The sequence below is a fragment of the Salmo salar genome, chromosome ssa12 (genome assembly GCF_905237065.1).
Source record: "Salmo salar chromosome ssa12, Ssal_v3.1, whole genome shotgun sequence".
Classification (NCBI taxonomy): domain Eukaryota; kingdom Metazoa; phylum Chordata; class Actinopteri; order Salmoniformes; family Salmonidae; genus Salmo; species Salmo salar.
In genome coordinates, this window is record NC_059453.1 from 66920271 (window position 1) to 66943406 (window position 23136).

Sequence of the window (23136 nt, forward strand, 5' to 3'; positions counted from 1 at the left end):
TATTGATATCGTTCCACCCATTCCACTCCAGCCATTACCACAAGCCCGTTCTCCCCAATTAAGGTGCCACCAACCTCCTGTGGTGTGTACGTGTGGTGGTTGTACAGTATATGTACAGTACGTATCTCTGTACTATACCATTTGTGTTGGGTGTCTGTGTTCTCTTGTTGGCAGGCCTTGGGATGACTAGGCAGTTTTACAGTAATGACAGCAAGTGGTGAGGGGGTAAGGGTAGGGGAACTGCACTTCATAGATAGCAGGCTTGTATCCCAGTCAAGCTCAGACATCCTGTGTCTATTTAAAGATGACTATTAAATAGTCTAGGACAGATTTGTGATATGGACATGCTGACTGTACTGTACATTCAAGTATATTATACAGTATGTTTGTATCAGCATATTAAAATATATTGAAGTAAACAATCTACAAGTACTTGCAATTGTCTCAAATTAGTACCTTTATTTTTGTGGTTGTATTTTTGTTACATGTCTCTATTTGGACTTCTATTGCTATTTAATTCTTAGCTGAAAACAAAGACTGTCTTGTAGTACATGAGTAAGTACAGTTTATGGACTCCTACACACACTTCAGTCCACAGACAGGGGAGGTCCTCCTGAGTTACTCCTCCCTCATTGCTAGTAAACACAATAGACACACATCTCAGATCAGATCTGCTTCCCATTGACTGACCCACTGAGACCCTAACAGCACATGAATAATCAAACAGTTATGAACCATTCTGGAGCATGCACACAGACTCACAAATGCACACACACACACACACAGTGGGGTAATGTGTCTACTTTCTATGGTGGCTTTCTATGGTAACTAATGAAGTGGAGGGTGTGAACCACTGAGACAGACAGACATGATAATGACTGGCTTGACACACACAGATAGGGTGTGTGACGACATTAAAACACATACACCGTCTTCAAAAACAAAGCATGGGTTTTAGAAAACTAATTTGGAAGTGGGAACAGTCAAAATAAATGCTAGATAGATTTGTTGGCGGTAGAGAAGGCATATCAGGTGTATCGTGACTCGGGAAAAGACCCAGATGCAGACATAGGAGGCAGATAGTTCGAATTGCAGGCAACAGGCAGGTCGAGGGCAGGCAGAGGTTTGCAATCCAGGAGAGTCAGGCAGGTACAGGACGACAGGCAGGCTCAGAACAGGAAGACTAAAAACGAAAACTTGAGAAACAGAAAACGCAGGTATAAATACACAGGGGATAATCGGGAAAAATGGGAGACACCTGGTGGGGGGTGAAGACAACCACAAGACAGGTGAAACAGATCAGGGTGTGACAGGGTGAGATACTTAGTTGATTCTTCCAGTGCATAGCACCATCTGATGTAATGCATTAGTCATGGTATTAGCTATTTAGTTAGTTAGCAATTAGGAAAAGTAGAACACTAAATGATGTCTATTGTGGGAGTAGTGTATTTATGCATGCATTTAGAATAAATTAAATGTTTTATTTCTAGCTGCTTTAATGTTTTTACCACATGTTATCAAAAGACGTACAGTACATTTATGCTTCAATTGATAGGAGTTTGATTTGAGGGTACCCATTCATTCTTTCATACACTCCCATACACTCTCATTACAGTCACCTCTCAAGTTAATTCTCAACAAAGATCTCTATTCTAACAAACTCTCATCCATGCTATGTATTGATAGGCTCGGTGTAGCCTTGGACAGCCTATTCTGTGATTGCTGCCGACCAAGCTTATTTATTTGTATGAAGGCATAGGCTGTGACGGTGGTTAGTTTTATAATTAGTTTAAAGTGAAGAGAGGTGTGTGTGCATGTTTTTGCACGCAAGTGTATGTGCGAGTGATAGGGTGTGTGTGTTCTCATCACGCGCATGCATCAGATTCCTGCCAAGCAGGGTGGTGGATAAACTGTGTCCCACTGTCCCATCCAGTCACTTTCCCAGTCAGGCAAGCAGGGAGAGTGAGGGGAGAGGAGAGAGACATTCTACTGCACTATACCATACACTATAACAGCAGGGCTACCAGGATCAAGGCTAATTCTTCTCTGCTGTCTTTTCCTTCCTTCCCTTATCTGGTCACAGGCAGTTCCAGGACCATGGCACACCCTAAAGACCACAGCAAGATGGGCATCGGCCGCTCCATCGCCGTGCTGACCTCTGGAGGCGATGCCCAGGGTAAGTGGGGCTGGGCGGACCAGGGCAGGTGGGTGCCAAGGGACTGTTCGGGGGAAGCATCAGTTACAGGGGCAGACAGTCCAAGGGAGGGCAGACAACCCAGAGGCTTGTTGGTAATCAGCAGGTGGCTGTGCCGGGCCAGAGTTATATAGGTCTGTGGGAACAGTTCCCATGTGGGGGCAGCAAACAATGAGATATTACTTTAAGTCAACAATTCCCATAATTCCCATTCATGCTCAGAGCTTGTCAATGAATTTGGAGTAGGGAAACAGTGGAGTGTAGAAAGGTAAAGTAAGAAGTGATTTCTAAACGTAATTTGTGTTGTCTGAAGTTATGGCTGGAATTCAAGTGTGATGCATAGACTGACTGGACTACAGAAATGCATACATTTTTGTTGACAGTCAGATGAGTCACAGCACATATACCGTACCGTAGCTCAACTAATAGAAAACATGCCTCTTATTTGTGTGGTTTAAAATTCAACTGTGTTGACGTTTTGTTTTCAGTCACAGTTCCAGTCACACAGTTTGCCACAGCCACCACCACGGCCGAATAAACTGTAATGATTGTGGAGTTCTGACATTAAAAGTTCATATCGTGTTGGTGGCTGTGATATCACATTATTGAACATATGAGACGTCTTATATGGCACGTTAGCTTCACATAGAGACCCCTTCTCTCGGTTGTCACTGAGATATCTTATCAAGTTCAAAAAAGGGCAACGTGAAGTCTTCCATCCGAGGAGGTTGCCAGGGTCACCAGAGCATTTGCAGTGGGTGTGTCACAATCTCTCCTTCCTTTTGAAGTGTGCACTCTTTCACTACTCCCCCAAATGTAAAATCATTGGATTGGTGTAGGCATGGGTAGAGGGAGTTTCCTTATACCAATCATTTTGTTTCAAATCGAGGAAGGGAAGTGAACATGCGCACACTTTCGGAGAAAGGAAAGATTATTGGGATGCACCCAACAGTCTTCCCCCTGACCTTTAACTGGATGATGAATACCTCCCCTTTGACCTTTTGGGATGTCTGCCACTGACCCCACATGACCTTCTGATTGGAGCCTGTGTCAGGGAGCTGTCTGCCTTTCTGAACTTTACATCATTATGGAGCTGTCTGCCAACAACTAAGTGGCTCTAGTTGGCTAGCTGCTTTTCAGGGTTCTCTCCATGTTCTCTCTTTTATTTCATGTTTTTTCTTTCTTGTCTTCTTTCCATATTCTGTACATACACCCTGGCTACTCTGTCCTTTAAATATTCACCCATATCTTTCTCTTTCCCTCTATTTACCTCTCTTTCCCTCCCGCTGTCTCTCTTTCCCTCTCGTTCCTTCTCGTCTCTCTGTATTTTTTGAAGTGGTGCTAATTTTAGAGGCGTGACCTTTGTCATATGACATGGAGAGGAGGAGGAGGAGGAGATAAGTGGGCCGCCCTATCCCTCCCTCATATCCCTCCTCAATCCTCTTCCTCCTCTTCCACCTAAACCTTTTTCTCTCTCCATCATGTTGAAAGGGGAGACACTCTTGGCACCTCAATACTATCCACATGTGTTGCCCTTTAGAGTGGAGCTGGTGTGTTGAGACAGTGAGCTAGTTACATTTCCTGTCTTCCCTGTCTGCCCTACCCACCCAGCCTGCCCTACCCACCCACCCGGTCTGCCCTACCCACCCACCCTGTCTGCCCTACCATACCTGTCGTCTCTGTCTGCCCTACCCCGTCTGCCCTACCATACCTGTCGTCCCTGTCTGCCCTTTCAGTTCCCTGCTAGTTTACTGACACAGACACACAGGCAGTTGCAACTACATGCCCAGGAGAGCTTGAAAGTGTTGCATTGTCATCCCAACTGTGTGGATGTGACAGGTGTGCTCTTCATTATTCCACTATGCTATGCTATGCTATGCTACGCTATGGTTCCCCATCAGCCATACATCCTGACCATGTGAATTCACAATAAAAAACTCTGGACCCTAGTACATAATGATTATTATGAACTGGTATATGTACACATTACAATTTTTTGTTCAGCAAAATCACTAAAATGAGACAATGAATCTGTTAAAGGTCCAATGCAGCTGTTTTTATCTCAATATCAAATCATTTCTGGGTAACAATTAAGTACCCTACTGTGATTGTTTTCAATTAAAATTGTAAAAAAAAAAAGAACCAAAAATAGCTTCTTAGAAAACAGAAATTTCCCAAGCAAGAATTTTGCTAGTACTGTCTGGAAGTGGTCTGAGTGGGGAGAGGAAAACCAAAAATTTGCTGTTATTGGGTGCGTTCATAAATTCACTCTGGTTATCTACTCCGATTTCCGAGCACTCTTGTCTGAGTGTGCCAGAGCGCAGAATAACGCGCAACACCTGTTGAGTATGCGCAACACCCGTTGAGTGTCAGTAAACGTCGGAATAAAAATGAATTAAATTGTTGCCAGCAGCACAGTTACAGTCACTAACACTCTAGATAAAATTAAAACCGCCTGACCAGCTCTTCTAGGGTGATTTAAAATAGTCAGAGTGAGGTTTCTCTCATTTGTGTCTGGAAGTAGCTAGCAAGCTAAGTAACTTTAGCCAGTTATCTTGGTTGCTTGACTGCCGCTGTGAGGTCAGAACGCTCGGATCAACCCTACTCCTCGGCCAGAGCATCCAGTGTGCGCTCTGAATGCTCCGAGATCGAAATGCTCAGAATTTATGAACAGGCAATCTGACAACGCTCTGAATTTCTGAACGACCCAAAGCACACTCTGACACACTGGAGGCAATTTACGAACACACCCATTGGTTGAGAGGTTTGGAATTCTCTTTCTTATTTGTCTATTAACTAATTCACTGCATGGTGATGTCACCATAGAAGGCCAAACTACATCCCACCAAAACATGCTGAAATTTCAGGTGGTCTATTCAAACAGCTCTTACACTAAAAGGGCATTATCTTAAGTTTCAGAATTTCACAGTATTATTCCAAAATCATAAATATCTATAAAACACAGGAAAATCTTTTGACTGCACTGGGTCTGTAAGAATGAAGTGATACAGTGGAGAGATATACTATATATACAAAAGTATGTGGACACCCCTTCAAATTAGTGGATTTGGCTATTTCAGCCACACCCGTTGCTGACAGGTGTATAAAATTGAACACACAGCCATGCAATCTCTATAGACAACCATTGGCAGTAGAATGGCCTTACTGAAGAGCTCAGTGACTTTCAATGGGGCACCGTCATAGGATGCCACCTTTCAGTTTGTCAAATTTCTGGCCTGCTAGAGCTGCCCCGGTCAACTGTAAGTGCTGTTATTGTGAAGTGGAAATGTCTAGGAGCAACAACGACTTAGCATCGAAGTGGTAGGCCACACAAGGTCACCCAGGCGGGACCGCCGTGTGCTGAAGAATGTAGCACGTAACATGTGTCTGTCCTCGTTTGCAACACTCACAACCGAGTTCCGCCTCTGGAGCAATGTCAGCACAAGAACTGTTCGTCGGGAGCTTCATGAAATGGGTTTCCATGGCCGAGCAGCCGCACACAAGCCTAAAATCGCAATGCCAAGCGTCGGCTGGAGTGGTGTAAAGCTCGCCGCCATTGGACTTTGGAGCAGTGGAAACACGTTCTCCGGAGTGATGAATCACGCTTCACCATCTGGCAGTCCAACGGACTAATCTGGGCTTGGCAGATGCCAGGAGAACGCTACCTTCCAACTGTAAAGTTTGGTGGAGAAGGACTAATGAGCTGGTGCTGTTTTTCATTGTTCAGGTTAGGTCCCTTAGTTCCAGTGAAGGGAAATCTTAATGCTACAGCATACAATGACATTCTAGATGATTCTGTGCTTCCAACTTTGTGTCAACAGTTTGGGGAAGGCACTTTACTGTTTCAGCATGACAATTCCCCTGTGCATAAAACGAGTTCCATACAGAAATGGTTTGTCAAGATCAGTGTGGAAGAACTTGATTGGCCTGCACAAAGCCCTGACCTCAACCCCATCAAACACCTTTGGGATGAATTGGAACACCGACTGCGAGCCAGGCCTAATCGCCCAACATCAGTAATTCTGCCTCACTAATGCTCTTGTGGCTGAATGGAAGCAAGTCCCTGCAGCAATGTTCCAACATCTAGTGGAAAGCCTTCCCAGAAGAGTGGGGGCTGTTATAGCAGCAAAGGGGAACCAACTTCATTATAATGCCCATGATTTTGGAATGAGATGTTCGCTGAGCAAGTATCCACATACTTTTGGTCATATATTGTAGTTTCTAACGGGCATACAAGCCATTGTGATGGTTTACCTTAACCTTCGTCTGGGGTTCTGACCTGTTATGGTGAAGTGTAAGTACACTGAACAAAAATATGAACGCAACATGTAAAGTGTTGGTTTCATGAGCTGAACAAAAAAGATCTCAAACATCTTCCATACTCACAAAAACCTTATTTTCTCTCAAATGTTGTGCACAAATGTGTTTACATCCCTGTTAGGGAGCATTTCTCCTTTGCCAAGATAATCCATCCACCTGACAGGTGTGGCATATCAAGAAGCCGATTTAACAGCATAATCATTACACCTATGAACCTTGTGCTGGGGACTTTAGAATGTGCAGTTGTGTCACACAACAATGCCACAGATTCCTCAAGTTTTGAGGGAGCGTGCAATTGGCATGCTGACTACACGAATGTCCACCAGAGCTGTTGCCAGAGAATTGAATGTTAATTTCTCTACCATAAGCCACCTCCAATGTCGTTTTAGAGAATTTGGCAGTACGTCCAACCAGCCTCACAACCGCAGACCACATGTAACCATGCCAGCCCAGGACCTCCACATCCAGCTTCTTCACCAGCGAGATCGTCTGAGATCAGCCACCCGAACACCTGATGAAACTGTGGGTTTGCACAACCAAAGAATTTCTGCACAAACTGTCAGAAACCGTCAAAGGGAAGCTCATCTGAGTGCTCGTTGTCCTCACCAGGGTCTTGACCTGAGGGTGAGCGGTTTGCTGAGCGGTTTGCTGATGTCAACATTGTGAACAGAGTGCCCCATGGTGGCGATGGGGTTATGATATGGGCAGGCATAAGCTACAGACAATGAACCCAATTGCATTTTAACAAAGGCAATTTGAATGCAGAGAGATAACGTGATGAGATCCTGAGGCCCATTGTCATGCTATTAAGCTGCTGCTATCACCTCATGTTTCAGCATGATAATACATGGCCATGTCGCAAGGATCTGTAGACAATTATTTTAAGCTGAAAATGTTCCAGTTCTTCCATGGCCTGCATACTCACCAGACATATCACCCATTGAGCGTGTTTGGGATGCTCTGGATCGATGTGTATGACAGCATGTTCCAGTTCCCACCAATATCCAGCAACTTCACACAGCCATTGAAGTGGAGTGTGACAACATTCCACAGGTCACAATCAACAGCCTGATCAACTCCATGTGAAGGAGATGTTTCACGCTGCAGGAGGCAAATTGTGGTCACAAGAAATACTGACTGGTTTTCTGATCCACACCCCTACCTTTTTAAAAGGTATCTGTGACCAATAGATGCATATCTGTATTCCCAGTCATGTGAAATAAATCTTTGAAATTGTTGTTTGTAGCCTGTTTAGCTTCCATCTAAACCAGTCACTCAGGGAGGGACTAATCTGGCTGGTGTTTCAAATCAAATCAAAATGTATTTGTCACATGCTTCATAAACAACAGGTGGAGACAAACGGTGAAATTACTTACGGGTCCTTTTCCAAAAATGCAGATTTAAAAATACAAATAGAAATAGTGACACAATAAATAAATACACAGTGAATAACAATAACAAGTCAAAATAAAATGGCTATATACAGGGAGTACCAGTACAGAGTCGATGTGCAGGGGTACGAGGTAACTGAGCTGTAGCAGCAGCGTGTGTGAAAGTGTGTGTGAGTGTGTGGCGTCTCTATGCATGTGTGTGCATGTTATTAGTGTGTGTGTCTGTTGGGCTGTCTGTTTGTCAGTATGTGTGAGTGTGTGGTTAGAGTCCAGTGTGTGTGTGCATAGAGTCAGTGCAAGACAGTTAGTTAAAAAAAAGGTCAATGCAGGTAGTCCAGGTAGCCATTTGATTAATTATTTAGCAGTCTTGTTTAGCAGTCTTATAGCTTGGGGGAAGAAGCTGTTCAGAGTCCTGTTGGTTCCAGACTTGGGACACTGGTACCATTTGTCATGCAGTAGCAGAAAGAGTCTAGGGTCTTCCTCTGACACCGCTTGGTATAGAGGTCCTGGATGGCAGGGAGCTCAGCCCCACCCTCTGTAGCGGCTTGCGGTCGAGTGCCCTGCAGTTGCGGTACCAAGCAGTGATTCAGCCAGTCAAGTTGGCTGCATCCCCTATATAATCATTCATATGTTAAGTTTGTAGCACACAGTATGCCAACTTAATCATAGCAGCTACACTGTGTTGTGTGTCATAGTTCAAAACCACCTGTGCAGGTGGGACTGTGTCAGTGATGTTCTAACAGCCACTCTGTGCTGCAGGTATGAATGCTGCTGTGAGGGCCACAGTCAGAGTGGGCATCTACACTGGGGCCAAAGTCTACTTCGTTCATGAGGTTAGTACCTGACTTGTATCCCCCCCCCCATCTCATCAACCATTTTATGTTACCCATTAGTCTATAACTGTTACTATTCCCCTTTTTTGATTATTATAGTCTACAGCAATCAAGGAATTCCTAGTCGATCCCCAAACATTTCTGTAGAAAAGCCAACAATATAAAGGGAATTTCTTTGTATTTATTTTTTGGATCTCTTGGCGGTAGGTGCACTTGATTCAGAAGCCCTGCGCACCGGGAAGGCAAAGTGTTCCCATTTTGAACCATTTCATTCAAACTCAGCTTACCCAGCAGACAGAGAGATCTGTGCTGGCCAATCTTATAGCTCAAATTACAGTGCCTACAGCTTCCACGACCCAGTCCATAGCAAAGTTTGATACTAGCCTACATTACATTTTCTTTAACTTTTAAAACCATGACCAGAGAGAAACTGTCAAAGACTACAGCTAAGAGCTGCTGTTTTTATGAGTGAATTCATGTCAGTTTTTATTCAGCACTGTCAATACTGTTTTTATTCAACACTATTACAAAACATAAAATGTGTGGAAAACCGTCTAGACTTCCGGGATACTCAAATCAGTATGGTATGTTATGTTTGGTATGGTTACGTTAGACAGATGGTTACTCAAGTCAAAAGTGAAAGGATAGGCTGGATAGGTGTATAATGCGAACGTCTAGCAACCCGAAGGTTGTGAGTTTGAATCTCATCACGGTAATTTTAGCATTTTAGCTAATTAGCAACTTTTCAACTACTTACTACTTTTTAGCTACTTTGTAACTATTTAGCTAACCCTTCACTTATCCACATCCTTAACCCTTTAAGCTAACTCCTAAACTTAACCCTAACCTTAACCCTAGCCGAGCTAACATTAGCCACCTAGCTAGAATTTGTAACATATCATACGTTTTGCAAATGTGTAACATATAGTACGTTTTTCAAATTTGTAATATATTGTATGATGTGTAAATTCCTAATATATGATATGAATTATAATTCATAACATATCATACGAAATAGGTGGTGGACATCCACAAATTAATACACACCATACGAAATGTAACATATCTTACTAAATGGAGTATCTTGGATTTACAAATAGAATAATACAAAATCCATGATTAGAGGGGACAGGATGTAAACCAACAGAGCTACGGACAGCAAGGCCTGGATTTGAGAAAGGTGATCTGGAATGAGCCTCTTACAAACTCATATTCCTTTTTCCTTGCCTGTTACCTTACCGTAAAGATCTGTCAGCTAAGGCACCTCAGTTACCTTGGGTTTCACCTTAGATCCTCCCGTAACTGTGAGTGACAGGTTTGTGTGTTCGTCTCCAGGGTTACCAGGGTTTGGTGGATGGAGGTGACAATATCAAACCTGCCACCTGGGAGAGTGTGTCTATGATGCTGCAGCTGGTGAGCACACATACAGTATACACACACACGTGTACACAGGCACAGGCACACACACACACACACACACACACACACACACACACACACACACACACACACACACACACACACACACACACACACACACACACACACTTTATCAAATTACCTCCCCCCTCACTCTCCTTTAGTTTCTGACCAAATGTGACCTTTCAGTGAAAAGGGTGGGATCCATCCTGTGTAACATGAACTGGTCCTAGATCAGTGACCCTCTAGTCAGTAGGAGCTAGTCAAATGCCAGGGTTCACTGGATTTAATGGGATTCAGAATGATAGGCTGGGGTTTCACCTCCCTCCTTTCCTCCACTTCCCTTCCTCCTTCCCTCCCCCTTGGTCTCTCTCCTTCTCGCTCTCTCTCTCTCTGACACACACTATTCCTGAACCACAATCTCTCTCATCCCTCTCTGCCTATATCCCACATCCTGTCCTTCTCTACTTCCTCCTCCATCTCTCCCTCTTATTTAGCCCAACTGAATGTGTTCTGTTGGCATGTTGTCTCGTCTCAGGGTGGCACTGTGATTGGCAGTGCCCGCTGTATGGACTTCAAAGAGAAGTGGGGGCGTCTGAAGGCCGCCTGCAACTTGGTCAAACTGGGCATCACCAACCTGTGTGTGATCGGTGGTGACGGTAGCTTGACTGGTGCTAACCAGTTCCGTACAGAGTGGAGCGAGCTGCTGGCTGACCTGACCAAACAGGGTGAGATACCTAGGCCACCAACAAGACTACATTACCAAGCACCCTTTACTCCAAAGCACCCAACTATCATAAAACATAATTTAACCCACTACACTTACGTAACTCTCCCAGTCACTTTTTAGATTATCCTAAGAGGGGGGATTAGGTCATTATTCATTATGATCTTAAAGCCAAAAATGATCCCAGATCAGCACTACTAGTCATAGACAATTTGTGAAAACTGGCCTAAGCATCTGTACAGTCTTTGAAATATGTGGCTCCTTATACTGTAATTCAATGCCTCCTTGTGGACCCAAGTAATTTATCCAAAGCAACTTAGAATAGTGCTTGCATACAGTTTGATATGGGTGTGCCCAGCGGGAATTGAACCCACGACCCCAGCGTTGCAAGGGCCCTTCTCTATCAACTGAGCCACATAGGACTACAAGTAGTGCATTAAATGTGAGAGCTGACTGCTAGTTTGTGTGTCCACCACCAGGTAAGATAACGGCGGAGGAGGCTAAGCGTTCTTCTCACCTCAACATCGTGGGCATGGTGGGCTCTATAGACAACGACTTCTGTGGTACTGACATGACCATTGGCACTGACTCCGCCCTGCACCGCATCATAGAGGTGGTGGACGCCATAACGACTACTGCACAGAGGTACACACACACACACACCAATATTAAGTCATTTGTAAGCATCAGTAAATCATGATTTTTGGGGGGATTCTTGAGTTTTTCACATATTTCTGTTGACAGTCACCAGAGAACCTTTATCCTGGAGGTGATGGGCAGACACTGTGGGTGAGTGCCTGACTGTGTGTGCATGCGTGTGCGTGTATCTGTGCGCACGTGTGTCTGTGCGTGCTTGTGTATGTATTAACATTGCTGTCTGTCCTCACAGCTACCTGGCCCTGGTGACTGCTCTGGCCTGCGGTGCTGACTGGGTGTTCATCCCAGAGATGCCCCCAGAGGACAACTGGGAGGAACATCTGTGCCAAAGACTGATTGCGGTACCACACCTCCTCTCCTGCTCCCTCTATCCCTCCATCCTTCTATCCCTTCCCCACCTCTTCTGATTGAGCCTCTATCTCTTTGTCCCTCTCCCTGGTTTTCTCTCTCTCTTCCTCATATAATAACACACGAAACAACGTTCTCTCTCCGTCTCTCTCTCAGCAAAGGGAGCGTGGTTCTCGTCTGAACGTCATCATCATGGCAGAGGGAGCCCAGGACCGTAAGCAGAAACCCATCACCTGTGACCAAGTCAAAAATGTGAGCGATGGCATTACACAGTCAATTGAAGTTGTCCCTAACCACTGAAACAGGTAGTGTCCCAAACGGCACCCTATTGCCCCAGCCAGAGTCCGATATGTTTCATCCCCCTAATGGTAAAGGTTATAAGGGGCTAGGGTAATATCACCCTTTGATCAATTGTCTCGCTCTGATCTGACAGAGGACTGATGCTGTAATCTCTCTGTGTCACTCTGTACAGCTGGTATCCAAGAAACTTGGCTTCGACACCCGTTCCACCATCCTGGGGCACGTACAGAGAGGTGGCACCCCCTCTGCTTTCGACAGGATCCTGGTAATCCATCTGTCTATCACCACTTTGTGTCTGTTAATCCGTCTGTCTGTGCCGGTATTGTTTTTACTCTGTTGTCTACTCTTTCTTGACCTTCAGGGTCATTTACATAGCGTCTATAATGTTCCTGCTATGATAATCGATCCTTCATTCATTCATTCATTCTCTCCCTCCATCCCCCAGGGTAGCAGGATGGGTGTGGAGGCTGTAATGGCTCTGTTGGAGGCCACCCCAGAAACCCCAGCCTGTGTTGTCAGTCTTTCTGGGAACATGGCCATCAGGCTGCCGCTCATGGAGTGTGTCCAAGTTGTGAGCTATACACCTATGCCACATCAAACTGCATTATTTCCTCTCTTATTGCTGAGAAAGCATATTATCGACATCGTCTGTTAAAATGTCTTCCTCTCTCTATTGCCCCCCCCTCTCTCTCTCACTCTCTCAGACTAAAGATGTGACCGTAGCCATGGCTGAGGGGAGATTTCAAGATGCTGTGAATCTCAGGGGAAAGTGAGCCTTTTATTTTGCCTATTTTCTTTCCTTCTTCATTTGGACTTAGTAGTGAGATGAAAACCATTGGTCATTTTCTTGTTTGTAGGAGCTTTCAGAATAACTGGAACACATACAAAATGCTGGCTCACTTGTCCCCTCCAGAAGTGAAGGTGAGTAACTGTATCATTTTCATCAGGTTCTTTTTCTTGCTATCTTGGTCTGATACTTTGGGCAACCTGGTTGCACATTTGAAGGCGTTATAGGGTTGCACCCAAAATACATCCTCTCTCTGTCTTGTTCTCCCCCTCTCAGAGCAACATCAATATTGCCATTGTAAATGTGGGCGCCCCCTGTGCTGGGATGAATGCTGCAGTGCGTTCAGCTGTCAGGACTGGTCTCATCCAGGGACACCAGATGCTGGCTGTACACGATGGCTTTGATGGCCTGTCAAACGGACAGGTGAGACATTCCACCAGGAAAGATGCCCCTGAGGATTTCTTGTAGTGGACAACTTGTATGTTATTTTACATCTGATCAGATGAATGGCATCATCAGGAGCGTCAGTTCATTGCCAAGTTGAGCTCCATCTGCACAACTCAACACAAATAAACACACACACACACACACCATACTAATCTCTCTTTCCTCTTCCCCAGATTCAACCTATCACTTGGGCTGAAGTGGGTGGATGGACTGGGAAGGGAGGGTCCAATCTCGGTACCAAGAGGTGAGACATCTCCACAGAGCACACGCACCAATGCTTAGGGCCAGGGAAAGCTCACAGTCGTGTGTTTAGGAGGAACCCAGGGTCCTACTAAGAACAATAGAAACCTCTATTGATATTTAACTCTCAATGTTTCTCTTCTCTGGTGTGTAGACACCTGCCAGGTAAAAACATTGAGCAAATCAGCCTGAACATTGCCAAGTTCAACATCCATTCTCTGATCATCATCGGAGGCTTTGAGGTGAGGATCGAGGGGTTCGTTCAGAGAGTATTCGGATGGTACACTATTGATTGAACATATTCAGTGAACATAAGCACAACAGTTAAAAACGAGTATCATGAATATTGTCTTGTCTGTTGATGCCTAGTCCAGATATACATGGTATTGTGTGTCTCCTTGTCAGGCATATCTGGGTGGTCTGGAGCTGGTAACAGCCAGGGAGAAGTACGAGGAGCTGTGTATCCCCATGGTGATCATTCCCGCCACCGTCTCCAACAATGTTCCCGGATCAGACTTCAGCATCGGCGCTGACACTGCCCTCAACACCATCACCACGGTAAGACAAACACACATGAAGGATTCAAACATTTCAAAGGACAAAGATATCTGGATGGATATGAAAAGCACCTTCTCGGTACAGCAAGGCTGCCCATGACCGCTGACACAGAGCATTACCTTGTTAGCTACTTTGCCTTTGTCCTATGCAAGCCTGCATTCTGAAGGCCACGTACAGTCAGCCTATGTATATGGGCGAGACTCCCAAATATCAGCACCACAAGTTTGCACTGATAACTAAGGCTGTTCAGGCGTGACACATGGAGATGGTATTTCAGTAACTTAGCAACAAAGGTCTGCTCCATGTAGGAGTCAAAAGAGCAGCCTACTTCCAAAATATGCACCTCCCTCCGGCCTTCCCCACAACAACAATATTTGGCATATTTGGGATACAAGAAAACACCTTATTATCAAACTAGCCTCCTCTGACAGGAGAATGTTTGTGGGACACACACACTTTTACATTTTAGCAGACACTCTTATCCAGAGCAATTAGGGTTAAGTGCCTTTCTCAAGGACACATCAACAGATGTTTTAACTAGTTGCTCTGGGATTCAAACCAATTACCTTTTTGTTACTGGCCCAACACTCTTAACTGCTATGCTAACTGCTAGGCTACCTGCCTAACATATGACAATACCCAGATACACAGCCCTCCTCATACTAGCCTTTCTTTCTGTCAGACTTGCGACAGGATCAAGCAGTCTGCTGCTGGCACCAAGAGGAGAGTGTTCATCATTGAGACCATGGGGGGATACTGCGGCTACCTGGCAACCATGGCTGGCTTGTCATCTGGGGCTGACGCTGCCTACATTTATGAAGAGCCTTTCCATATCCGTGACCTGGAGGTCAGGGGGCACACTGACAGAATAACAAAGATGGATGGATGCTGTGTTATATTTCAAACACAAAAAATGGGGACATTGGGATGTTGAATCATCTGTTGTATTGTTTTGTTGCAGCTGAACGTGGAGCATCTGATAGAAAAGATGAAGACCTCAGTGAAGAGAGGTCTCATTCTCAGGTAGATGTGCTCTCCTCAAAAACACATCCTTGTCTGATATCCCTCAGACATTATCGTTCTCTTGTTTCTCTTGTTACCGCAAATCCTCCTCCTGCCCACAGGAACTCTAATGCCAACGACAACTATACCACACAGTTCCTCTTCAACCTGTACTCAGAGGAGGGCAAGGGCACGTTCGACTGCAGGATGAACATCCTGGGACACATGCAGCAGGTCTGATGGACACTTCTTCTAACTGTTTAATGGGCTCAACTCTAAACCTGTAGTAATATAAGGAATCAGTTCATCTATATATTCATATGGAAATACATCTCTCTCACCATCTCTCTCTCTTTCTCTTTGCTCACCACCAGGGTGGAACCCCCACTCCCTTCGACAGGAATTTTGGCACCAAGATGGGAGCCAAGTCTGTCCTGTGGCTGACTGACAAGCTGAAGGAGTGCTACAGACACGGTGAGGATAATTTCGTATTTTATTAGGATCCCCACTGCAAAGCAGCAGCTACTCATCCTTGGGTCCACACAAAACATGAAACATAATACAGAACACTAATAGACAAGAACAGCTCAAGGACAGAACTACATCAATTAAAAAAGAAAGGCACATGTAGCCTACATATCAATACCAAAACATACACACAAACTATCTAGGTCAAATAGATGAGAGGTGTTGTGCCGTGAGGTGTTGCTTTATCTGTTTTTTAAAACCAAGTTTGCTGTTCATTTGAGCAATATGAGATTAAACTAATTTCTGTGCAATAATGGCTCCATATAATACTGTACGCTTTCTTGAATTTGTTTTGGATTTGGGGGACTGTGAAAAGACCCCTGGTGGCATGTCTGGTGGGGTAAGCGTGTGTGTCAGAGCTGTGTGTAAGTTGACTATGCAAACAATTTGGGATTTTCAACACATTCATGTATCTTAGAAAAAAGAAGAAGTGATGCAGTCAGTCTCCTCAACTCTTTGCCAAGAGAGACTGGCATGCATAGTATTTATATCAGCCTTCTGATTACAATGAAGAGCAAGACGTGCCACTCTGTTCTGGGCCAGCTGCAGCTTAACTAGGTCTTTCCTTGCAGCACTCGACCACACAACTGGACAATAATCAAGATAAGACAAAACTAGAGCCTGCATCTCCTCATCTTTACAACCATTGAATCTATATGTTTTGACCATGACCATTTACAATCTAAGGTAACACCACGTAATTTAGTCTCCTCAACAGACACACCATTCATAACCAAATTCAGCTGAGGTCTGGAACTTAGGGAATGCATTGTACAAAATACAATGCTCTTAATTTTAGAGATGTTCAGGACCAGTTTATGACTGGCCACCCATTTCAAAACAGACTGCAACTCTTTGTTAAGGTTTTCAGTGACTTCATTAGCTGTGGTTGCTGATGCGTATACGGTTGAATCATCATCATACATGGACACACATGCTTTGTTTAATGCCAGTGGTAGGTCATTGGTAAAGATAGAAAAAAGTAGAGGGCCGAGAGAGCTGCCCTGCGGTACACCACCCTTTACGTGTTTGACATTAGAGAAGCTTCCATTAAAGAAAACCCTTTGAGTTCTATTAGATACATAACTCTGACTCCACGATAAGGCAGAGTTTGAAAAACCATAACACATATGTTTATTTCAACATTTACATTACATTTAAGTCATTTAGCAGACGCTCTTATCCAGAGCGACTTACAAATTGGTGCATTCACCTTATGATATCTAGTGGAACAACCACTTTACAATAGTGCATCAAATCTTTTAAGGGGGGGGGGGGGGTTAGAAGGATTACTTTATCCTATCCTAGGTAACAACAACAACAACAGGTTATGGTCAATAATATCAAAGGCTCCACTGAAATCTAACAGTCCAGCTCCCACAATCTTCTCATTATCAATTTCTTTCTTTCAATCAATCATCAGTCATTTGTGTCAGTGCAGTACATGTTGAGTGCCTTCTTTATAAGCATGCTGAAAGTCTGTTGGTAATTTGTTTACAGATAGCATTGAATTTGGTCAAACACAATTCTTTCCAACAGTTTGCTAAGAGCTGGCAGCAAGCTTATAGGTCTGCTGTTAGAACCAGTAAAGGCCACTTTACCACTCTTGGGCAGAGGAATTAATTTGGAGGAAAAATACTTTCCTCTAGGCTCAGATTAAAGATATGACAGACAGGAGTGGCTATAGAGTCAGCTACCATCCTCAGTAACTATCCATCTAAGTTGTCAATGCCAGGAGGTTTGTCATTATTGATCGTTTACAATAATTTTCCACCTCTCCCACACTAACTTTACAAAATTCAAATTTGCAATGTTTTTCTTTCATTATTAGTTTTTTATGCATGAATATGACGGCTCACTGTTCGATGTTGGCATTTCCTACTTAAGTTTGCCCACTTTGTCAATGAAGTAATTATTAAAAGAATTGGCAACATCAAATGGCTTTGTGATGAATAAGCCATCTGATTCGATTAAAAGTTGGTTGAATTTGTCTTTTTCCCATCGTTTCATTTACAGTACTCCAAAGTTTTTTATATCGTCATTCTTTATATCATTGATCTTGGCTTCATAATACAATTTCTTCTTTTTTTCTTGTTTAGTTTAGTCACATAATTTCTCAAAGTCAGCCAGTCAGACGTGCAGCCAGACGTGTTAGCCACTCCTGTTGTCCCATCTCTTTCAACCATACCATTTTTCAGTTCCTCATCAGTCCAGTTCTAACTGCATGTTTATCAATAATAGGAAGAAGCAATTGAATAAATGCATAAAGTGCAGTGTCTAAATGCTCCTTATTAATCACATCAGACAAAAAATATTTTTGACATCATCCACATAAAGAGTCACAGCAAAATATTTTGTATGCTCTCTTGTACACTATTTTCAAATCAAATCAAAGTTTATTTGTCACGTGCGCCGAATACAAAAGGTGTAGACCTTACAGTGAAATGCTTACTTACAGGCTCTAACCAATAGTGCATAAAAGGTGTTAGGTGAACAATAGGTAAGTAAAGAAATAAAACAACAGTAAAAAGACAGGCTATATACAGTAGCGAGGTTATAGAAGTAGCGAGGCTACATACAGACACCGGTTAGTCAGGCTGATTGAGGTAGTATGTACATGTAGATATGGTTAAAGTGACTATGCATATATGATGAACAGAGAGTAGCAGTAGCGTAAAAGACGGATTGGCGGGTGGTGGGTGGCGGGACACAATGCAGATAGCCCAGTTAGCCAATGTGCGGGAGCACTGGTTGTTCGGCCCAATTGAGGTAGTATGTACATTAATGTATAGTTAAAGTGACTCTGCATATATGATAAACAGAGAGTAGCAGCAGCGTAAAAGAGGGGTTGGTGGGTGGCGGGTTGGTGGCGGGTGGTGGGACACAATGCAAATAGTCCGAGTAGCCATTTGATTACCTGTTCAGGAGTCTTATGGCTTGGGGGTAAAAACCGTTGAGAAGCCTTTTTGTCCTAGACTTGGCACTCCGGTACCACTTGCCATGCGGTAGTAGAGAGAACAGTCTATGATTGGGGTGGCTGGGGTCTTTGACAATTTTTAGGGCCTTCCTCTGACACCACCTGGTGTAGAGGTCCTGGATGGCAGGCAGCTTAGCCCCAGTGATGTACTGGGCTGTACGCACTACCCTCTGTAGTGCCTTGCGGTCAGAGGCCGAGCAATTGCCGTACCAGGCAGTGATGCAACCAGTCAGGATGCTCTCGATGTTGCAGCTGTAGAACCTTTTGAGGATCTCAGGACCCATGCCAAATCTTTTTCGTTTCCTGAGGGGGAATAGGCTTTGTCGTGCCCTCTTCACGTCTGTGTTGGTGTGTTTGGACCATTCTAGTTTGTTGTTGATGTGGACACCAAGGAACTTGAAGCTCTCAACCTGCTCCACTACAGCCCCGTTGATGAGAATGGGGGCGTGCTCGGTCCTCCTTTTCCTGTCGTCCACAATCATTTCCTTAGTCTTGGTTACGTTGAGGGATAGGTTGTTATTCTGGCACCACCCGGCCAGGTCTCTGACCTCCTCCCTATAGGCTGTCTCGTCATTGTCGGTGATCAGGCCTACCACTGTTGTGTCATCTGCAAACTTAATGATGGTGTTGGAGTCGTGCCTGGCCATGCAGTCGTGGGTGAACAGGGAGTACAGGAGGGGACTGAGGACGCACCCCTGTGGAGCGCCAGTGTTGAGGATCAGCGTGGCAGATGTGTTGCTATCTACCCTCACCACCTGGGGGCGGCCTGTCAGGAAGTCCAGCATCCAGTTGCAGAGGGAGGTGTTTAGTCCCAGGATCCTTAGCTTAGTGATGAGCTTTGAGGGTACTATGGTGTTGAACGCTGAGTTGTAGTCAATGAATAGCATTCTCACATAAGTGTTCCTTTTGTCCAGGTGGGAAAGGGCAGTGTGGAGTGCAATAGAGATTGCATCATCTGTGGATCTGTTTGGGCGGCATGCAAATTGGAGTGGGTCTAGGGTTTCTGGGATAATGGTGTTGATGTGAGCCATTACCTACCTTTCAAAGCATTTCATGGCTAGGCCCAGCTTTTGGAACTTTGGCTTTCCTGGATATAGCCTCAATTTTGTGATCACTGTATCCAATGGGTACAGCTTTGGTACAAAGCTATACAGTATTAATAAAAATGTGATCGATACATGTGGATGATCCTGTCCCTGTAGTGTTTGTAAAACACCCTGGTTGGCTGATTACTAACCTGAACCAGATTACAGGCACTGATTACAGTGAGAAGCTTCCTCTTGAGCAGACAGCTTGATGAAAACCAATAAATATTCAGGTCCCAACAAACTTTTCAAAACAACATACCGAGCTCTCCCTTGTTCAACAGGAAGTGGTTCCACACTCCCATCTGGAACCAAATGTCTTTAAGCTGATGGAAATGACTTAATTCCTTCAATCACCTCGAGCGAATTACTGTCTCCGGGGGGATGATGATGTAGACAATTACATTGATGGAAGCCACAATATATCTGCAATATTAAAGCTGATCTAACGTCTAAAAATACATTTTTCAAAAAGCGAATAACTCTTCCTTGCTCTCATCAACAAGCACAATGCCCTCTTCTGTGCCCACTACCCTTGGCCTGGTCCTAGATAGGTGTTTTATCCAACTCCTCTGACTATTGTTGTCCTGCTATAAGAGATGAGCTGGATAAAGCCCATACAGACAGGTCTAGGACCAGCCAGGCTACTGCCCTCCTATGTTGATGCTTGCCCTCTTTGTGTCCCCAGGTCGTATCTTTGCTAACACACCAGATTCTGCCTGTGTGCTGGGCATGAAAAGGAGATCCCTGATCTTCCAACCCCTGGCTTCCCTCAAGGAAGACACTGACTTTGAGTAAGTCCTAATCCTCCCTCTGTTTCCACACCTCCTTCTCTTTCTCTCCTCCTTCTCTTTCTCCCCTCCTCTCTCTTTCTCTCCTCCTCTTTCTTGTTTGTGACTCTTCATCGTGTGTTCCACATTGAGTTCAGCTGTGTTTTAATGATGAGCAGTGGTAGGTAAGTGCTGTTGTTTGTAAGTATGTGTCACGACTTCCGCCGAAGTCGGTCCCTCTCCTTGTTCGGGCGGCGTTCGGCGGTCGACGTCACTGGCCTTCTAGCCATCGCCGATCCACTTTTCATTTTCCGTTTGTTTTGGCTTTGTCTTACACACCTGGTTTCAATTCCCCAATTACTTGTTCATTATTTACCCTCTGTTCCCCCATGTCTGTTTGTGAGTAATTGTTTATTGTATTGCGGTCCGTATTTGTGGCCTTGTATTTATACGACGTGTATTGTTATATTATTGAGTAAAATTGCTGTCATTACTCATATCTGCTGTCCTGCGCCTGACTCATTTCACCAGCTACACACAGACGCATTACAGTATGTGTCAATCCAATCAGAACTATTGAACCAGCCCAGGTTCCTTCTATCATTTATCTTATTATTCTTCTTCTGTTTCTGGTTTTCTTTTTCTGATCCCACTGTTATTCTCCTCCTCCTTCACACTCCTCCATTCTACCACCCTTTCCCCTCACTCCATGCTTCTCTCCTCCCTCCACAGGCACCGTATCCCAAAGACTGAGTGGTGGCTGAAGCTGAGGCCCATTCTGAAGATCCTGGCCAGGTATGAAGCTGTGGAAATAGACACCTCTGAGGCGGTTACCATGGAGCACATCATCAAGAAGACAGGCGAAATCAAGGGGGGCAAAATGTAAACAAACCAAATAAACACACACAACCTCACATAAACACATACATACACACCCTTAGTCTTGCACCTAGACCCGCCCGCACTTATGAAAAGAAAGGAACCTGAGGATCTGTCTTTTTCAGCCATCTATTTCCTGTGTGAGGGGTGCAAAATCCACTTGTCATTTAAATCTGGCTGGACTGATTGCTTTCATTTTAATCCTGTGACTCTTTCATACTCTTGCTTGTGCCTGTCGTTTTTACCCATTAACATTACGACCGTGGAAATGTTTGTAATGACCTGTCAAACACATCCCGGTAATGGCTGAAAGGGGCTCAATGGAAAACATTGTATTTCCGTTGAATCTAGAAGAACGCTAAACTTTGTCTGAGACTAAACGCATAGTCTCGACACTTGCATCACAAGAAAGAGAAGAAAGATAACTTTATTTTGATTGGTGTACATTTTGTGCGGCACTGAAAAAAGTTATAATTTAATACATTTGAAAAGTTTACAAAAGAGATGCTCTAAAATGAAAGCAATTTCCGAAAAGGAACACTCGGATTATAGAAATACTATGTCTGATCTCGCAAACGATGTAAAGTATGTATAGATAGGTGTAATCTATTCTAAGACATATTGCAATTTGACAATAAATGTAATACCTGAATTCCCACCAAATCCCTGAACTCCATTATTTGTCCTTGCCAGTAAAAATGTTATGTGCTATAATTCAGTCAATATATAATGGATACATTTTTTTCAAACGGTTTGGAGTATCTTCATCCATTGTCCAACTGATTGCATTTATTGGAATTGTTTTTAAACCCTTCTAACAATTTTGTTAGTAACTAGTAGTTAGTTGCTAGTAACAGTCAACCATTCAGTCAACTGATGGGTGTATCATGTCAGTACAGTACTAGTGGTTATGAGGAAAAGACTGTACATACAGTTTGTTGTGTGGAGCTTTGAACTATCCTACATCACAGAAGTCATTCTGCAGCTGGCAACCCTTCAACAATACTGTGCAGATCTCTCAGCAAAGTCAGAGTCTAACACATCTGAAAACCACAAACACCCACAGTGTTCTGTTTCCTGTGTCTGGTGTACTGCCTTCTCCCCTGTTTGTATGGCAGAACAGTTTAGAACTTAATACTTCTTTCTTCCATTGAAACTGAACTAGGACATGTAATAAAACATTATGTTTAGTTTTCTGGACTATTTAAAATTTGACATGATGAAAGATCATTTCGAAATTTACTATGTTTATTGAAAATAAAAAATATTGAATGTTTAGTGATAAAAGGGTATCAATGTATCGCAAAGAAAATCTAACTCATTTTGTGATGCTTTTTACAACAATAACTTCATTATCTTTTATTAAATTATGCCTAATAGGCTGACTAAGTACAGCCTACCCCAATAATAAAGTTGTTATGCATTTAGTAATTTAATAAATACAAAATGTAAGGTGTGGGCAAAAAGAATGATTCAAGGCTAGATGGTCCTACACTGATTGGTAACAGAGATGATTATGACTGACAGAAGAAATGAAGATTGTAAGTCGCTCTGGATAAGAGCTTCTGCTAAATTACTAAATTGTAAAATGTCAAAATGTAGACCGTGGCACCTACTGCAAGTTCCCCCGGTTTCTGATGTATGAATCATGACAGCGCAACCATGACCATTTCC

At 43.8% G+C, this 23136-nt stretch overlaps 1 protein-coding gene across 1 annotated transcript; it reads left to right on the forward strand.

Annotated features, from left to right (window-relative positions):
• The first annotated feature begins 1879 nt into the window (after positions 1-1879).
• pfkmb (phosphofructokinase, muscle b) lies at positions 1880-22125 on the forward strand. The gene is made up of 22 exons (XM_014132739.2): positions 1880-2176; positions 8665-8738; positions 10074-10151; positions 10696-10885; positions 11364-11529; positions 11629-11673; positions 11774-11882; positions 12046-12141; positions 12362-12454; positions 12635-12760; positions 12894-12958; positions 13047-13110; positions 13253-13399; positions 13597-13667; positions 13818-13905; positions 14069-14221; positions 14904-15068; positions 15183-15244; positions 15346-15457; positions 15598-15697; positions 20502-20607; positions 21316-22125. The coding sequence occupies exons 1-22, from the start codon at positions 2098-2100 to the stop codon at positions 21467-21469; spliced, it is 2343 nt and encodes a 780-aa protein (XP_013988214.1). The 5' UTR covers positions 1880-2097; the 3' UTR covers positions 21470-22125.
• Positions 22126-23136: the final 1011 nt, after the last annotated feature.

Bases quoted from the DNA above. Each gene is read 5' to 3' on its own strand.
- pfkmb (XM_014132739.2), top strand. From the start codon at position 2,098: ATGGCACACCCTAAAGACCACAGCAAGATGGGCATCGGCCGCTCCATC. The intron at 13,111-13,252 runs GTGAGTAACTGT...TCCCCCTCTCAG, and splicing joins TGTCCCCTCCAGAAGTGAAG to AGCAACATCAATATTGCCAT. The intron at 13,906-14,068 runs GTGAGGATCGAG...TCTCCTTGTCAG, and splicing joins TCATCATCGGAGGCTTTGAG to GCATATCTGGGTGGTCTGGA.